We start from the raw sequence: 20,560 nt of genomic DNA, 5'->3' as shown, positions 1-20,560 counted from the left end.
CATTTCAAGGGATACAGGCAACACTTTTGCTTCCAACAGCTGTATAAAACAAACTACTTGATAAAATGACTTGCAATTTCACATGGATGCTTATGACAGATGTATCAACATACAAAGAAAAAATCTTGTTGATAGGGTCGCCGCCTATGGCGACACTATCAGCAATATTTTCAGACCACCTTCGGATAGATAATTTCAAATGGCATGGTCACTTAAACAGATTGGGGAAAAAAAAGGCAAAACAAATGTTCAAAGCCAGGATTAGAAAGGAAAAAATCCAGGTGGATTTACAGTTAAAAAGAATGAAATATATGATCTGACAATACTGAAGATAAGACTAATTTAGAGGGCAATTTTTTATAGGAAGTTAATTACTGTATTATACCCTGTGAGGATACATAACGGGAATCTGATGATGGATATTTTCTTCTTTTCTAGTGTTTCTCACTTTATAAGTTTAAAAACATATTATTTCTTGCAAATCCATGACATAGTCTGCTACTTTCCATCATTTGATCCAATGGAAGTAGAAATCTCTCCTATACAGAAACAGATTTAAATCAGAGAGAATGTCTGGATTCTGCCCATAGCACTACAACACTCCTCAAACTTAAATTCAGCTGTATCACTGCACCGATAGAACGGTGATAGGACTGTAAGGGACTACCATAGTCTACATTTGCACTCCTGCTAGTGTGCCTGCATGCATGTGCTTAATATATCTCCTTGTACGTATGAAGATGCCTTGGTGACACCAAGGCAAAATATTGGCTTAAAAAATCCAATTAGCTAAATAAATTTAGTGTTTTTCACTTGGTTAGACTATAAATTATATATTTAATTTAATCCTTTATCCAAGTGTAAACAAAGTTTGCAGCTGAAGATACTTCATGCCCCAGTCCTGACCTTTTGGAAACTCGTATAGGTAATAAGACTTCTGCATTGCTTCAACCTTGGTATCACCTCTGGGTCTGGCTCCCATTGAAGAGATGTCAAAACTGGTCTGGGTAAGTGACTCTTTCCATAATGCATAGCATTATAGGGAAGAAGTATTTCATTATGGGATACTAAGGCAAGTGATGTGAAGTTTGTCCACCTTTGCCACAAGTTGCCCAAGTCCTGAAGATACTTCAGGCTCAAACTTTGTTTGCTTACACTTAGATAAAGGATTAAACTAAATATATAAAATTTAGTTAATTATTAGCTTTAAGTATGTTTTTCCACTAAAGAGTGAAGAATATAGGAGTAAATATCACGAGGAGCAAAATGTGATGGCATTTTGAATTCACATAAGTTGCACATTGGCAGAAAAACTGAAGTACAAAAAGACAGTATACTTCTCATATCTTTAATTAGACTATCTTCACTGTTATATATGATTGATCAGGACATTAAGTAAAGTAGAGATTATTTAAAGAGACCTCCAGGGAGTTAGCTCATGGAGGGAGGCCATACTATTCACACACATCCAATGGCAATATATTCCAATCATGTACTACTCTATCAGAAAAAAATCTAGCATTCATCCCCAACTTCCATGTATGCCCTTGCATCCATTCCCCATAAAATGAAAAATTCTATCTACTGCAATTCTGTATCTCTTTCAGAAAAGTCTCTCATATCACTCCTCTTTGCTAGTGGCTACAGCCTACAAATTCTTAATCTGTATTTTCCACAATCCTAATATAATTTTTGACTGCTTTGCACACTCTCCATTGTATCACAATCACCATGGAAACCAGGAGACGAGACCTGATATTGTTGGGATTTTTTTATTTTTCCATATTTTGTTTACTTTATTCATGTTGGTCTGACATAGGTTTAGCTTGTTTTACTGATTACATATTGTTGAGGTTACTAGATATATATAAGATTGCCAAAGATAAACATCTTTATTAACTTGTTCCAGCAGATGATTTTCGAGATTTATAGAAATATTTTCTTCTTCTCTACCTATCTTCATTATTTTTGTTTTATGATTTATTTTCATACCATAAGTTTTACAAGAGTCATCTAAAATATTAAGTTTTTTTCTAGCTGTGGTTTAGAATCTGCTAAAATAATATCTTCATTATTTTTGTTTTATGATTTATTTTCATACCATAAGTTTTACAAGAGTCATCTAAAATATTAATAGTTTTTTCTAGCTGTGGTTTAGAATCTGCTAAAATAATATCATCCACGTATTTTGTGATTAATGTTGGTACCATTGATTTTTACACCTGGTTTATCAGCTATGGTTTTACATACTTCTAGAAAGATGATAAAGAGTTGAGAGAGGGCATCCCTGCATTACACCTTTCTCAACTCCGAAATCCTCAGTTTTAATGTTGTTCATTTTAACAAAATCTTTGGTGTCGCCATAATGTGTAATAAATGTTAAAATATCTGAATCCATTTTTATGTTTTTTAGGATAGTGATCAATTTGTTTCTATTAACTGAATCAAAGGCTTGCTTAAAATCTATAAAACAACAGTATATGGGTAGGTTGTATTCCCAATATTTTTCTGCTATATTATTAATGGTGAAGATATGGTCTATGGTGGATCTATGTGGCCTGAATCCTGCTTGGTTTTCCTCTATGATTTTTTCTGTAAGCACCTGTGTTCTCTTTTGTATAATTCGAATGAATAGTTTATAACTATGACTTAAGAGTGTTATGGGTCTATAATTTTCACATATTCTTTTGTCTCCTTTTTGGTGAATTGGTATAATTCCCGTTTTCCAGTCAGTTGGGATTACTCTAGTATAAAGAATTTGATTAAATAAATTCAATAAGAAATTAATAGCTTCCTTGCCACCATATTTCATATTATATTATTCATATTATACAGATATTTCATCTTTACCCGTAGCTTTTGCAAGTTTCATTGGTTTATTGCTTTATAATTTCTGGTGGAGTTATGGGTGCCTTTTCATATATCTTTTCTGTTATACTTTCCTCCTCCTGTTCTTTTTGAAATAATGTTTGATAGTAGTCCTTCCAAATTATTTTAATATTTTGTATTGGCCCAGTTTCTAGATTATTTTTCTTTCATTGTTAATGGTTTATCTTTATAGATCTTAGTTAATTCTTTGATAATTTTGTATACCGCTTTATTAGCTTCTTAGCAGTTTTGCTTTTTCCTCCAACCATTTATTTTTGGCAGATGTGCACATCTTATCAATTTTGTTTTTAAGATTCTTATAATGTTGTTTATTCAGTTTTGACAGGTCCACTTTGTAGAGCTCGTGATTTACAATACTTGAATTTTAGTTTAATTTGCTGCAAGCAGTTCATGGTCAGTGTCGAAGTCTGGAGTTTTGAAAGTTCTAACGTTCTGCACTGATGATTTCCAATTGCGTTTGATTAGAATGTAATCAATACAGTTCTTTATTGTACCATCTGGTGAGGTCCATGTATATTTGCGGGAAGGTCTATGGAAAAAAAAAGGGTATTACAGATAAATAGATTGTTTGCTTTACAAAATTCTAATATTTTTTCTCCTCTTTCATTTCTGTTATCAACTCCGAACCTGCCCATCACATCCTCCATGCCTGGGGTAAACTTCCCAATTTTGGCATTAAAATCACCCATCACATATATCTTTCTTATTGGTCTTGTCTGTTAGCTCTTGCAACTTATCATAGAAGGTATCGATTTCTTATGTGACTGGTCAGGGGCGTAGATTTGAATTATTGTAAAGCTAACATTTTTTTTCTTTACCTTTTAATCTGATAGTGATCATTCTTGGACCATGTGGTTCTATGGCCATGACTGCATTTTGTAGCCTATTGTTCACTAAAATGGTGACTCCTTCTCTATGTATATTGTCCTCTCTGCCCGAGACCGCCAGAATGCCCCCAAATGCGTCTGAGCTCACTTTGGGAATCACTGACCTAGAGCTTGGTATTCCTCTGGATCTTTTTCTTGAAATCCTGGCAAAATAACATTGCTTTGCTATCCTTCTTGAATACCATTAATTCTAAGTTTTTTCCTGCACTTGTTTTTTAATATGATACTGCCATTGTTCATTCCCTTAATCTTTCTCAGAACTTTCATATATGCAGTCTCCTGTCTTTAATCAAGTGTTTTATTTCTGATCCAGCTCTTAGATCCATCAAACTGGCTTGAGAACCTATATACAGTGGGTCACTAATTTCTCCCTTATTTCATATAAATTTATTCGGTTGACTTCCTAAAAAATGGCTTTGCTAATTTTATTGTCTACTTCTACATTTCATTTGCCATCCTTGCTCAAAATTATGCCTAAATAGCTGAAATGTTTTACTTTTTTATACAGGTTTTGCATTCAGGATGTTTTCAATATTTCTACTTATTTTCATCGTCCTTGTATATAACTTTTTTATGACTGATTTTCATACCAAATTTATCACAGCAGTTATTCAATTTAGTCAGGGAATTCTGCACACTTGTACTGGATTTATTTATGAATATAATATCATCTGCATAAAAACTCAAATTAACATCTCCAATTTTAATATAAAGTTTAATGCCACTTTCCTTATGTCCATATATAGATGAATAACAGTAGAGATAATGTGCATCCTTATCTTACACATGATTTAACAAACCACCTTCTTCAAGTGTAACTGCTGACTTACAACTCAAATACAGACTAGGTATTGCTTGATATAATGTCCAATTTATAGCATATAATTGTAGTGTTATGAACATCTTTTCTCTTGATAGTATCATATGTCTTTTCCAGATCTACAAAACTTGAATACAAATTCTTGTTATATTCCCATGAACTGTGTGTCTTAAAGTGAAAATCTGATCCTGTTTGGCATGAACATAGCTTGTCTCCTCCAAGCTTCCCTTCCACAGTTTTTCTTGGCTTTTTCTCATGAACACTTGCATAAATCTTACCAGGAACGTCAATAGGAAAATTCCCCTGTAATTCTCACATTGTTTTATTTCCGTTTTTAATAGATGGGTAATGTGAAAGCTGGAATTTGGCCCTCTGACTAGGCCTTCTGAATTAAAGTGTAGCCACCGTAAAACTTCTATACCTTCATAATTGAGCATTTCTGGTTGATCATCATCTACTCTGGCTACCTAAGCATATTTGATGGGTTTTTTTTCTATTTCAAGCAAAAAATGCTGAAAGCTGCTCAACTTTGATTTCTTTTAAAACATTGTTCTACACTTTTCTTTTCAATACTATACTCAATTTTATCCTATACAGAACTTTTATTTATTTATTTGTATGGAGTTTCCTCCCTTTTTCTCCCCCATCCCTATTGGGGTGAGTTGAGCCCCCTCATAGGGGTAAAGTATTTATAGCTGTAGATTCATGTGTATTCACGGGGCCGGTTTGCCTGCTTGCAGGATGAAAAATACCAGATAAACTGGTGGAAAAAACCCTACTGCCTGTGCCCAAGGCTGGCTAACTTGGCTATGGCTGAGGAAGAACCTCAAATTCCTCACGTCTTCGACGGGAATCGAACCTGGGACACTCCTTCCTCAGTCCTATGGTTGTGAAGCGCACAGACTATACAGAACTAAATGGCGATCACTTCCTATTTTAAATCTACTGGATATTCTTATGTCCTGAACCATAGCAAATGACTTTTCTTGTATCTTTTCTCCATGTGAATTTGTACACATCTTTTTTTTTGTTGGAACACAGGCTAATAATAACTAGTCTATGTTCTGAATAAAAATTCAGCAGGTACTTACCATTACTATTAGCTTTCTATTTTCAATTTTTTTTGCAAAACATTTCTATATCTCTGGTAATCATTCCTACTCTGATGTTTAGATCTCCAACAAGGACCAACTGTTTCTTTGTGTCAGCTGCCTTCTTTAATGTCTTGTAAAATTCCTCAACTTCATCAGTAGAACCATCTATTGACTATAGGCACAAATTAGTCTCGTCTTTTAGTATCATATTACTAGTTAATACTTTAATACACTTGGATCGTATCCAAGCTGCCTCAGAATTAAGTATCCCAAAACATCTACAATTACCTCTCCTACAGCAAAATGCATATGAACCAAAGGAATAGTTTTCAATGATTTTTTTTTTTTTAGATTAACATTGTTATGGGGCTTTGACTAGGACACTGTCAGCTTGTTATAAATAATGAATTTACTATTGTAAGAGAGCAATGTGGTGTGATAGTGTTTCAAATTAAATATTTTATAAGAATTTTTCAAAAAAAGACTTACACAAAGAAAATACTTAGAGTAAAATTTTTGTTCAATATAGAAACCACTTTTTAAATACTCAGATTGAGAGAGCTCCTCAAACCCACAAGTCACATTGAATGCTATCTGTAATCTAGCTTTTTTTGAATTAAGTAAAAAATAGTAAATTCCCTTATCTTTGAGATATGTTGTGCTTTATCAAAATGCAGTCGAACATTGTTGCAATGAGCATAAATAATTAGATCATGGCTGTATTGAGCAAAGCAATAATGATTAATTTATGCATATTCTCATGCAAGTGCTTACTTTTATGAGCATACTACACAGATATATCGTACAAATTTTGGTAACTATGCAAACATTCTTAACTGCACAGGTAGTTCTTCAAATAGACAAAAATGAAAGGTGTGACTTAGCTTTTATGACCACCCTCATCAGATTACAGGTCACTTTTGACCTAATCTTGTGATTGGAAACTATCCTCACTCTACTTACCTCTTCAGTGTCTAGTATCTGGCCCTCCTCTCTCACTTTACCCATACACTGCCATGCCTGTAAAACCAGTTAAAAACAAACCCTTCCATTGCAAACATGTCTACTAAAAGAAAGTGTCACAATTCCAAAAAAAATAGAAATGAAATTATTTATGACTTAGAACATGTTGCAAAAATGTTGAAGTGTGTAAAAAGTTTGCTTTGTCCTCTTCAACAGTATCAACAATGTGGAAGAATCAAGATGTTACTTATCAGCACTAGAAAACAATATAATTGAAACCAAAAAAAATTTAGAAAGTGCTAGCTTACAGGCATCAAAGCACTGCTTGAGGATTTTTACACAAAGAAGTGCTGGATTCTCAACAGACAGTCCATCCAATCTTGAAGGCTCAAGAAGAAAAATTTGCTAAACAATTGGGACGTGTCTGTGTAGTTAGCCTAGTGGCTATGCACTTCGCAACCATATGCCTGAGAAAGGAGTGTCGTGGGTTTGATTCCTGTTGCCAATGTGAGGAGCTTAAGGATCTTTCTCAGACATAACCAAGTTAGCCATTTTTGGTCGTAGACAGCAGGGTTTTTTCTCCCCAGTTTATCTGGGGGTTTTCCTCCTGTAAGCAGGCAAACCAGCCCTGTGAACACACAAGCTACCACCACAGGATATACCGGGAGGCATAGGGCTAGTCACCTTATCCTCAGGATGGGTACGACTTAGAAGGGCTTAAATTAGTCCTGTAACAGCCAGTAGGCCTAATACATAGAAGGGAGAAGAACATTTGGGATGCAACATTTTTGTATGTAACAGTTGGCTGGATAACTGAAATCGTGTTTATTGTGGTTTTAAAATTATGGAGAAATAAACTGTCCAATATTAAGCATGCTGTGGTTTATACAAGCACATTTATACATATATCTAGGTATGCAATTATGTTTTTTTTTCTCTCTCTAATACTTCTTTTGTTTTTTTTAATTATTTTTTTTTATAAAGGATTTAAAAAAAAATAGTAGGTAAAATTAACTCATCACTGTGAGTGAGTAATGATTGTAACAAGGAACTTCTGTTGGCCATCAAAAGCCTGAAATCTGTATTTAAGTTTTCTCGTGCTTGTTATAACCAAGTTTAACTATATCATATCCTTACACACACACATGAAAAGTTGTAAACTTTATATCACATCAATGTCATCATGTGGGCAGACAACTATACTTAACACCATTATGGAGAACAGTATTAAATCAACTTGTCTGTTGATACATTTTTGTACTTTCTTACTAGCTGAGCTAGTAACAAAGGAAAAAGAAAATAATTATGACTGTGGTAGTCTACAGTTCATAATGCAGCAATATTCCTATGCTGTTGTTTTTTCATTTAAAAGGGTCTTTATATTGAGGAGAGCACTAAATTACAAACTTTTATTAATGAGGTATTTTCTTTAAGAATAAAAATGAATTACAACTATCTATGGCTATTTATATTGCATTCAAAAGACACTGCAAATGTAATAAGCTGTAATGCACCAGAAGATAATTTTTATGATCTTGGGAAAAAATGGGGAAGCAATTAAGATTTGCAATACTGTCAAATAAAACAGAACTAGCAGTCCAAAAAGAACAGTAAAATAAATTAACAGCAGCTGGAAAGTGTGTTGGCAGTTATCTTACATTTAATCTATTAATACCTTAAGAGCAAAATAAGATTAACTTGTTGATATTTTTTTACTAGATTTGAAACCACCTTGAGTCCAAAAACAACTTGTCATAGTACACAGAACAATTAATGTTAGAATGAGTAGCCAAGAGTTCTCCCTACTAGTTCTTCCTTTACCTTTGGACTAACACTTACCTCTAGCCTTTATTGGCACAAACACATTAGCCTCTATAACATCCTTGGTCTCCAAAAATCACTTGGAATGATTTTTTAACTAAAAATGTTACTTTCCTCCAGCTACAAACTATTTACAAACCCCCATTCTCCCCAACCTTAGAACTATCACATTTGGGGATAGTGCATCAAAAACCTCTAAAAATTCATTCTTGATGCTGTTCAAAAAGGGCAGTTAGCCTGTTTCTGCATTGTGCTTCTTTTCAACAGACACTTCCACTGAATGTCTGCTGACATTCAGTGAGTGTTCAATGGATGCTGTTTCTGCTGAAACAGCATCCATTTGGCCTTCCTATTTTAGACATCTTTCAAATGTTTCATTGCTATTATTATTATTATTTTAAGGGAAATCTAACACACATGCACACTGGATATGTATCCAGTGTGCATGTGTAAAACAACTGCACCATCATTCAACTAAGCAATATAGTAGCCTTAAATCAGAACTTGACTACTTTAGTTTCATATTTTAAGCCAAGGGTTACAACACATAAAATACTATATATCCTCCTTAAACAAACAGTAACAACTTTAAGGCTCTTTAAATATACTGACAAAGGAATATCAAGAAGATGCCAAAATATTCTGGAGGCTGTTGAAAAAGCTCATAAATGGAGGAAAGAGTGCTGTAAAAAGATATCCATGATGTATGGAGCAATTACTTTGAAAAATTGCTGAACGAAACAATAAGTGACAGCACAGTAGTAAAAAGAACCCGATAGGCATGCGATCAGGAATACATATCCATACTTGAAGTAGAAAAAGCCATCAAAAGCCTGAAATGTTGAAAGGCAGCAGGAGTAGATGATATTCAAGCAGAATATCATCTAAATGGTCAAGTATGGAGGTATAAAAGTCTTACAGTGGCTACACTCCATAGTTCAGAAGGCCTGGACAGAGGGATGAATTCCAGCTGAAATACTTTACGACAAATAGTTGAGAAATCATAGAAATATAACAAAGATCTGTATTTAAGTTTTGTAGATCTGGAAAAGGCATATGACAAGGTGCCAAGAGAAAGGCTATTCAAAACGCTTTAGTTGTATGGTGTCAATGGAGCATTATATCTAGCAATACTTGGTCTTTATTTAGGTTGAAGTCAGCAGTTAGAATTGAAGGATGTACAGGAAGATGCTTTTATGTTAAATCTGGTGTCAGACAATGATGTACATTATCCTCTCTGTTATTTATTATCGATAATGGATCACATTATGAAAGAAAGTGGTATTAAACCTATATCAAAATTGGAAATGTTAATCTCACTTTAATTTATGTGGATGATGTTATACTTCTAAATAAATCTGCTACAAGTCTGCAAGATTCCCTTGACTAAATTGAATGCCTGTTGTAATAGATTTTGTATGAAGGGCAGCAATAACAAGACAAAGACAATGAAAATAGGCAGAATCATTCAAAATGTCAACTGTGTTGTGAATGGCAAACCTATAGAACAAGTAAAACATTTCAGCTACTTAAGCACAATTTTTAGTGAAAATGATAAATTAAATATGGAAATAGACAACAGAATCAATAAAGCTGGTATGGTATGGTAGGAAGTCAACTGAATAAATTTGGATGGAATAAGAGAGAAATTAGTCAAAACACTAAATTAGCTGTACAAGAGTGTTCAAACCAATTTTAACTTATGGATCTGAGAGCGGTTAGAAATAAAACACTAGACCAAAGACTAGAGATCACAGATATGAGTGCTGAGAAAGATTAAAGATGTGAACAGATGGATGAGTGGCAATATCATATTAAAAATGAGGATATTAGTAAAGAACTTAACATTGTTAGCAAAGCTAATCTCAGGTGTTCTTTGCCCAGTTGGCAGGAAAAAGACCCACGTGAAGACCAAGATATAGGTGGATTGATACGGTAAAATGTGCCTTAGAAGGTAGAAATATAAAATCTGATCATCTTGGAGCCTTGACAGGTAACAGATGTAATTTTTTCATGTAGTACTATCGTATCCTGTGCATCCACTCCTTGATAGTACATATCAGGAATTTGATGATGATGATGAAGAAAGCTGAAATACTTTGGACACATTGAAAGGGTAGGAGGAGGTCTACTCCTTCCTCTTTTTCCAGGAACTTTATCTTCTATTACTGTTTTGAGAAGTCCTGAGTGACCATATGGTATTTGAGGATGTCCAATGAGTAGATGGATGGATTTATCCAGAAATATATAAAATACTCTATTCCTGTAACTTGGCTTAATGTCGACATAATAAGATTGGTTAATGTCTGCTTCGGAGAATGTATCCATCACATTCAACTACCATTACAATGAAGACCATGCTTTAAGACATCTCTTCATGGGATTAAATGGGAAGGGGAAAAAAAAAAAACCTGTGCTAGAAATTGTCACAAATAGGATAGACTATTTTTGGAATCAGTAGCAACAATAAATCACTGCCCTTACCTCTATAAGTTACTGTATATGGCTGCATTAATTTACAAAAATTTGGAAGATAATAGTCTTAAGACAGCTCCAAAGCATGGATAAAACACAACAGGACTTTGTGTTTTCTCCATTAGGATCTGAACTATTTTCAACATTAACTGTTAGTGGCTGTTTATTATAACAATTTTGTGTCTGAAGATAGCAGTTTAAAATCCACAAAAGATCAGTAACTTAATGTTTTTCATTTTATGGTGATGTTTATTACTTTTAAGAATTTTTACTGATTATGCGGTAATGGAGGAGTCTGCAAAGCTCAGTTGTTATAGACATGCCCATTGGGTGGAAAGACCTATGTTCAAGTCCCATCTATGATGCCAGAAACTTTTATCAGGTTTTTTCAATTAAATGGTGAGTTAGCTGGTCTCATATGGAGGTAGAGGGTTTTCCCCTCTTGGAAACTCAGGTGTTTCTACCCTCAGAACAAGCAAACCAGCCCCATGAATGCTATGTCTATAGTCAAAAGAAAAATTACTTGCCCTTATGGGATACAGCAGAGGAGTGATGTGCTGGCTGCATTAATTCATCATGAACCTCAATCAGGGGACTTTACCCATCCTAAGGGATGGATGGGTTGAAGAAGTGATGATTGACACCCCCCCCCCCTTCAGAACAGGCAAACCAGCCCCCATGAACACTACATCTACAGTCAAAAGAAAAATTACTTAGCCTTATGGGATGCAGCAGAGGAGTGATGTGCTGGCTGCATTAATTCATCATGAATCTCAGAGGACTTGACCCATCCTAAGGGATGGATGAGTTGAAGAAGTGATGATTGACCCCCCCCCCCCAACACACACTATAACATCTGATCAATTCCGAACACTCTTCACCACCACAACCAAGAAGAGGATTTCAACAGTAAAAATAAAATTAATTAATTTTAAAAAATTGCATAGGCTGCACTTCAGTAAGATTTATTTACAAAAAATAAAAAAAAATTATTTTAATAACTGTTACAAATAAATTATAATCAAATTATACAGAGATAAACTTTTCAGTGTGATTTTCTAGGAAACTGCTTAATGCAATAAAATCTAAAACTTCAGCTTCCTACTTCTTTTAGAATTCTTTCCATTTCTTCTGCTGTTAAATCTTCATCCATTGACTCCATGGCATCAGGATGAGAAGGGAATGATGCAGAACTACTATTGGAAGCACTTATAACAGCACGAGCAGTGACTGGTCTTGAAGCTATGGTCACAAAAAAAAAAAAAACTGATCATGATTAACACATGGTTGTATCATTTAATATAATTTCTCAATTAGGATAATCTTCACCTAAATACATTAACCTAGAACATGAAATCTTACTATCCAAAAGAACAACCTAGTGAAAATTACAATCATGCTAAAAAAAATTTTTTTTTTTCCACGGACATTTCTACAGGAGTGATATTCAGAGAAGTGATGTGCTGGCTGCATTAATTCACCATGACCCTGATTAGTGGTGTGATACTTTACCTTAATTAGGGTGTGATAAATTGAGACAAAAGAATCAGTTTAATAACAAATCTGGTAGAATGAATTAAACCTACTGAAAAAGTAATCAACGTCTTCTAAATGAGGTTGAAACTAACATTTTAAGGAAAAGGTCATGGTTTTGCAGTTGCATCTTATTTCATTCCAAAGCTGTGTGTAGAACAAAAAGAGAGCAACTCGTTATTTATCAAAAAATATTGCTAATGACATATTTCATGTCGAAAGAAGATGCCATCATTTAGTTTTGACATGGGAAGTGGCTAGACAGATGCAATCTTCACTAACAAAAGATAACAAGGAAACAGGCTGATGACTTCTCATAACTTGATCAACTGGAAGCTGGCTTAAAGTAGGGAAAAAATTGATGAATTATGCAGGACCTGCTAGAAAGAGGATATTATATTTATTGAAATGTAAAATGGAAATAAGAGGATTATTAAAAGCACACATACACAAAAGGTTCTCTGTATGTTTGGTCATTGATTTTTAAAAAATGTTTTTTTTTTGGAGCGTTATTTTCTAACAGTGCAATTTTTGCTTTGAACCAGAGCAATTTACTGGAACAAAAACGCTTCTTAGGATTATTAAATCCTCAAAGCTAAATATCCTAGAACCTGAACATCAATTGTTTCTGTAGGATAGAAATATACTTAAAAAAAAATTTTTTTTTTTGTTCCACTCTAGAATAACTGTTTGAGAATCAAAAAGGATTCATTCTTCAAATATTTATTTCAAACCCTGGGAGGTAAAACAGCAAGGTACCCATCAGCAGCATAAAGCAAAAGCTAGGAAGGAGGTAACTGTGGTGAGGCAACAAAGCAAAATTCTGTAGAATTCTGCAGCCATCCTCCAATGGGGGTTCAGATAACCTAGTCAATTTCAATGCCAATAAAACCCAGTACTGTCTCATTTCTCATAAAAAAGAACTGTTTTATCCCAATATTATTTTTGACAACACCCAAATTTCCAGACAATCTGAGATTTCCCTTCTTGGAATTAATCTGACATCAAGCCTCTCCTGGCATAAACACATGACAACATTGCATCCTCAGCTTCTAAAAAACTAGGATTTCTCTTTCACTCAAGGTGTTACTTCACCCATGAACAGCTGTTAACCTTATACAAATCACAAATCTGCCCAACCATCGAATACTGCTCTCGCATATGGGGTCTCCCCCCCCCCCAAAAAAAGCTCCCTCAAAATGCTGAACTCAATACACAGAAGAGCAATCAGACTTATGACCCATCTCTTACCAACTCACTTCCCCCACTTTCACACAGATGGTCGGTCTCTGCACGATGTGTTTTCTACAAATATTTCCATGGAAAATGTTCATCTGAAATATCAGCAATTCCCCCATTTAGTACTAAGCTCGTTGAAACATGTGCAGCTGCTGCTCAACACCCCTGCACAGTGCACCTTGAAACCCACAGAACAAGTTTCTTCTCCTCCTCCAATCCCTGCAAATGCTGTACTATGGAATAGTGAACAAGAACAAATGTGAACAAGAACCTTCTTTCCCAACCCATACACGGTACTAATGTACTACAGGTTGATCTACCAACTTTCTGTGTATGGACTCAACATAAAAAAAAAAAAAAATTATGTAGCTAGTAAAAGAAAGGGTGATTATGGAAGATTCACTTTAGCTGCTGGACATGGCACATGGGTCACATCTTGAAAAAATTTGCAATGAGGATTTGTCATGATTTTATTTCATGTTGGGAGTAGTGCTTACAGTAAGGAGGAGAAAAGAATGACTGTTCAGAATTTTAAGTAAGCATGATGTTAATGAGGCTATAGGATTGCACACTACATATGCTAAAGGAATTGCTCAAAGGTGCTCTCGACTTCATTATTTAACAAAATATATGATAAGTCTCAGAAGAGGAGAAAATACTGCCAATGCACAAAGATAGTCCAAGTCAATGGTATCTAACTATAGGCCAGGGTGTTTATCAGGTGTAATAATTGAATACAAAACTGGATTTATTAGAATGGAATCTTTTGAGACATCTGCATGGATTTGTTAGACAGATCTTGCTTCAGTAACTGGGTTACATTTTATAAGATGATGAGCTTGCTGGAGAAATGCTTATATAGTGATAAATTTAGTTTAATCCTTTATCCAAGTGTAAGCAAAGTTGCATTTGAAGTATCTTCAGGACTGAGGCAACTTGTGGTAAAGGTGGACTAAGCTCTCATCACTTGTCTTAGTATCTCCCAAAATGCAAAGCACATCTCCTTGCATACATGTATAATGCTATGCATTAAGGGAAGGGCCACTACCCAGACCAGTTTCAACCTTTATTGAGGTATCGTCAGTGGGAGCCAGACCCAGAGGCGGTGATACTGAGGTGGAAGAAATGGAGAATCATATTTACCTATACAAATTGCCAACAGGTGTCTCACCTTATTATTAAATTACTCTAGAAATTTTCATTATTGCAATTATATTATAGCAGGTCATTGCATCTATATCTACTCTATAATATATAAAATGATAAGCTTTTTTTTTTTTTTGTAACTTTTTTGAAACTCAGGGCTACCCTGCGTGTAGAGTCTTCAAAATTCGAGTCATCAGAATTCAAGGAGAACAGGCCTACCAGTCGGAACTCAGGAGGTTGGACAGCATATGCGCCGGGGTAGGGGCTTTCCAGTCATCTGAATTCAAGGAGAACTGGCCTACCAGTCCGGAACTCAAGGGGTTGGGTGCCAGCACCCCCCCGCCGCCGCTTCTGGCTAATCTGGGAATACTCTTACTTAAGAACAAAGGAAGGAAGGAAAATGGAATAAAAGGCAATGCAGCGTGTGGTTCTGGGCTTTTTGGTCCTTGGCTCTTCACTCACGAGGTCTACAGGGGTTCCTTCTCTAGTTCCAGGATGATCACTCTTCCCACCGCCGCTGCCAGATGTTTCTCTGCCATCAGCTTGCTCTAGGCTCCCGGTAGCTATGGCAGAACCCCAGCGCGTCCGACAAAGGAAAGTTCTCGAGAGTTGACCGGACGGAAGACGTTTCAGTTTCAATGTGTATTACCGAATGTAAATTAGACTTTCCTCTCGAGATTGTTAGCAAGTAAGCCATTATTTTGTTATAATGTGTTATGTGAATGCACCTCGAAATCGTAAAGGATCGAGACAGTTACTTGTTAACTAGCGGGTAAATTGAATGTGAAATAACGGAAGTATATGTACTATTAAGTATGTCTAATTCACAGACTGATTGTGATAGTGTCTGAATTAGTATTATTTAAGTTTTGAATGTGTCGGAAGAAAGTTAAATGTAATCCTCCTGGAATATTTATGCATGCTTGTAAGCCAAGTTGTGTCATAGAAGACATCTTTATATCTCTGTCCCCCCCCCCCCCAAGTTTTCAAAATTCGAGTCATCAGAATTCAAAGAGAACCGGCCTACCAGTCCTGAACTCTCGGGGGTGGGGGGGGCAGAGATATAAAGATGTCTTCTATGACACAACTTGGCTTACAAGCATGCATAAATATTCCAGGAGGATTACATTTAACTTTCTTCCGACACATTCAAAACTTAAATAATACTAATTCAGACACTATCACAATCAGTCTGTGAATTAGACATACTTAATAGTACATATACTTCCGTTATTTCACATTCAATTTACCCGCTAGTTAACAAGTAACTGTCTCGATCCTTTACAATTTCGAGGTGCATTCACATAACACATTATAACAAAATAATGGCTCACTTGCTAACAATCTCGAGAGGAAAGTCCAATTTACATTCGGTAATACACATCGAAACTGAAACGTCTTCCGTCCGGTCGACTCTCGAGAACTTTCCTTCGTCGGACGCGCTGGGGTTCTGCCATAGCTACCGGGAGCCTAGAACGAGCTGATGGCAGAGAAACATCTGGCATTGGCGGTGGGAAGAGTGATCATCCTGGAACTAGGGAAGGAACCCCCCCGTAGACCTCGTGAGTGAAGAGCCAAGGACCAAAAAGCCCAGAACCACGTGCTGCATTGCCTTTTATTCCATTTTCCTTCCTTCCTTCCTTTGTTCTTAAGTAAGAGTATTCCCAGATTAGCCAGAAGCAATGAAAGATTTGACGTCATTGCTGGCTGCCAGACCTTACGATTTTGGTGGTATTCAGCGCTAATCCAGCTTAACTCTTATTAAGCTTTTACAGACAAGTTTAAAGTGCAGGTGCATTCTAACAGTAATTTATTCTTTTACATTATTACAACTAAGTATATTTTTTTCTTATAATTTCAGACAAAAAAATTGTAAAATATATAGCGAAAATTCTCTAAAAAAATAATTTCTCACGAGATTTTACAAGGGGATGGTTGACAGACAGATATCAAAAAGTGGTATACAATGGGTGTAAATCTACCAGATTTAAGGCGACCAGTGGTGTACCTCAGGGTTCAGTTCTTGGGCCGTTATTGTTCAATCTATACATTAACGACATCGGGCAGGATCTAACATCAGATGTGCAACTGTTTGCCAATGATGTGAAGATAAGCAGAGTAATCAGGGATGCTATTGATATTCAGCAATTGCAAAATGATTACAATAGACTGGAAATTTGGGCAAACGAAAATGGCTGTCAGTTTAATGTTAGTAAGTATAAAGTTATGCACTTTGGCGCGATTAGAGTTCCAGCGGCAAATCATATTAACGGGGTTATGCTACAAGATGAGGCAACGGATCTTGGCATATTGGTGGATAGGAATTTAGAGCTCAAAGGTCACATAGCAAAAGTTGCAAATACAACTCAGAGGATAATTGTGATGTTGAAGTGAAACCTTGACATGTAAGGATAAGGAAGTCATTTTGTCTCTTTATAAAGCTTTCATAAGACCACAGTTAGATTATTGTGCACAGATTTGAATTCTTGGATTCCAAAGGATAAAGAAGCTGTGGAAAAGGGTGCAAAGAAGAGTTACAAAGATTATATCCGGATTATGGGATTCAGATTACGAGGACAGATTGCGAGTATGTGGATTGCAGACTGGTTAACAGGAGAAAGAGGGATGATGTGATAGAGGTCTATAAACTTTTGAATGGGTGTCATAGGATATACTGATGAAATTTTTCGTTATATGGAAGATGGGGAGAGAACACAGAGACATCCATGGAAGTTAAGTTTGTTCACAGTCAAGAAAGGGGTAAGAACTAGGTTTTTCTCCCAGAGAGCAGTGAGTGGAATAATTTGCCCTTGGGGTAGTGAGTGCATCTAGTATGAATGAATTTAAGGGTGGGTATGATAGCTGGTTTGGGTGATTTATAGCTTCCCTCGATGAGTCCTTGACTCCGTGTAGGTCTCAGATAATAATAATAATCTTCTCCCTTCTACATGTTAGGCCTACTGGCCTATTACAGAGCTATCTTTAAGCCCTTCTAAGTTGTACCTGTCCATAGGATAAGGTGACTAGCCCTATGTCTCCAAGTATATTCTATGGCTGTAAATGCATGTGTTCACAGGGGCCGGTTTGCCTGCTTGCAGGAGGAAAAACCCAGATAAACTGGGGAGAACAACCCTGTCCACACCCTAGACCGGCTAACTTGGCTATGTCTGAGAAAGATCCTTAAGCTTCTCACATTAGCAATGGGAATCGAACCCAGGACACTCCTTTCCCACGCATGTGGTTGCGAAGCGCATAGCCACTAGACTAACCGTATGGACACTATTATTAGTATTACTAGTTTAGCACTATATGTATTAATAATACCTCATGTTCAAATAGGAGATATTAAATTTAGGTTCTGGCATGAAAATTAGCAAAAACTATGCAAGTTTATTTTTTATTTATTTATTTTTATTTTAAGACCAGATTTATCTTATTCTAAATATTTAATATAATCCTGGATTTTAATCTTACAGAACAGCCCTGTCCAAAATCAACATAATCAAATTCCTGATATATATTCTCAGGGGTTGTACAAGATATTTATGAAAAGGTTATATCATTACTATAATCTTCCTCCAAATTAATCTTATCTGCCAGGACTCCAATTTTGTCAAATCTTATATGTTGATTTCTAAGGCACTTCTAGGCATAGATCTAGGCAAATTAATGTTTAATCTGCCTAGATCTAGGTCTTCCAAAATAACTAAATCAAACATAACTACATCTAAAACATTTTGGACAACTGGACAGGATTTCAAATTATAAATTTTATGAAAATTTATAATTTTGTTTGACAAAAATTTTATTTATTTTATAAACTAACCCCATACATATATATAGTATGGGGTTAGTTTAGTATTTATAAAATAATCGTTTTCACAATTTTTTAATAGATCTCCATGTTTAGAATCTCGGGGATTCAAAGAAACCTATTTTTACTTACATTTCAGGAATGATTATTTAGGTAAGTCTATAGGAAATTATGTTCACTACTGGTTAAGTATCCACTGATTAGTTTTTAAGAGGAGAGAAATAAAAGAGAAAAATGTTCAATTCCAAGATATTTATTTCTGCTGGTTTAAACAAAAAAAATGTAATGGTTTACAAACAAAGATTCTATTCAGGCAAACAGATAAACACATCTGCATTTCCTATACAACTTAGAGAAGTCTCTCATGTCTTGTTTTCAACACTTATAGTGTTGAAAAACTTAACTCACACATCCATTAGCTCAAACAGGTAGATAGCTTAAAAAGGTAACAGCATACTTACTAAATAAATTACAAGATTGTACAGTTTATGGCCTGTATAGAACTTACATTTGCGATCAGTTTGCTCTTCTGTTATTGTAACGAATTTCTGTCCCTGACTCATCAATCACTTTTTTCCCCATTTAATTAAAAACGTATTCATATTAAATTTAATACTTTTAATTAATTTTAAAATTTAATTTATAAAAAAGCAAAATAAACAGAAGTTATTATTATGCATACACTAATTTTAAAATACATTAGACCACAAACTCGCAAAGAAATTAACAGCAGTTCTTATCAAAGGGAAACATATAAGTCTCCCAACTTAATTACTCTGTGCAGAGAATACAGTGCCATGAACAACAACAAAAAAAAAAAAAAAAAAGACCGTGCAACATCCTATCAACTGCCTTTGCAAAGTCCAACAATATTTTAGTGTACATAATCTCTCTTTATCCAAAACAACTGTCTTTATTAAAGAAAGTGTGTAATATACTAAGACTATACCTTTCCCTACAGTTATCCTGCATTAAGGTAATCACAGGTTTGATTATGAAAAATTCAGTTATAAATCAGTCTTTCTAACTACACATGTTTAGTCACTTCTTGAGTAAAGACTGCATGTGAGTCTCTTCAGCTAGAGGCAAAGCAACAGTCTTGGTTATGCACAAGTTCTCTTATGTTTTACTGTACTGTGCTAGGTAATTATCTCTCAGCTGCATATAATCCATTCTTGTCTCCCATAGCTTTGTTCCAATCTATGTCAGCACAGTTAAAGTCAACACAATCAAATTCCTGATATGTAACCTCAGGGGAGTGTACAGAAATTAGGATATTATCATTTGAGAACATACCCACAAAGACCTTGAAATTTTGTATATTTTCTGAATAATTGTCATTCTGAAAATCAAATTCACATTAGAAATAGAAAAGAATGGAAAATTGCCATTCCTAGACATCCTTATTGACAAAAACATCACTGAAGGATTATCATTAGATGTCTACAAGAAAGAGACCCCACACAGGCAACACACAGTCTGCCTTGTTCCATCATGCGTAACAAAAAATTAGATAATCAAAACCTTAAAAAAACTCATTTTCTGATGAACCATGCTGTGATAACCCAGAAATAAATTACAAAGGCATGGTATCTATACTATATATTGGCAATGCATCAAGAAAAACAGCCTTCAAACTAGTTAACATGTTACAAAGCTTCCTACATTCCTCTAAAGACAAAGTTCCATTTTATAAGCATCTGGGAGTATACAAGATTCTGTGTTCTTGTGGAAAGATAGATGTACATCAAACTGAGAGGTCTCGAAATCCATAACAAAGAACATATAAGTGATGCTGAAAAAAACAAACGGGAAGAATGGAAGAAAAAAGCAGGCTTCCAGCAAACATCTTCAAAGAAGATCACATAGTGAACTGGAA

General features: G+C 35.2%; 1 protein-coding gene across 1 annotated transcript in view; it reads right to left on the bottom strand.

Moving 5' to 3' along the window:
• LOC150095280 (DNA primase large subunit-like) overlaps positions 1-20,560 on the bottom strand; it is a 235,407-nt gene that overhangs the window by 47,790 nt on the left and 167,057 nt on the right. Inside the window, exon 13 of the mRNA XM_090410636.1 lies at positions 12,055-12,191. Coding sequence (XP_090266762.1) covers positions 12,055-12,191 — 137 coding nt within the window. The remainder of the gene's footprint in view (positions 1-12,054; positions 12,192-20,560) is intronic.

The sequence above is a fragment of the Typopeltis vanoorti genome, chromosome 20, assembly GCF_054136105.1.
Source record: "Typopeltis vanoorti isolate ZY-2024b chromosome 20, IOZ_Tvanoo_1.0, whole genome shotgun sequence".
In the NCBI taxonomy this organism is placed as follows: domain Eukaryota; kingdom Metazoa; phylum Arthropoda; class Arachnida; order Uropygi; family Thelyphonidae; genus Typopeltis; species Typopeltis vanoorti.
This window is presented reverse-complemented; position numbering and strand designations above follow the sequence as displayed.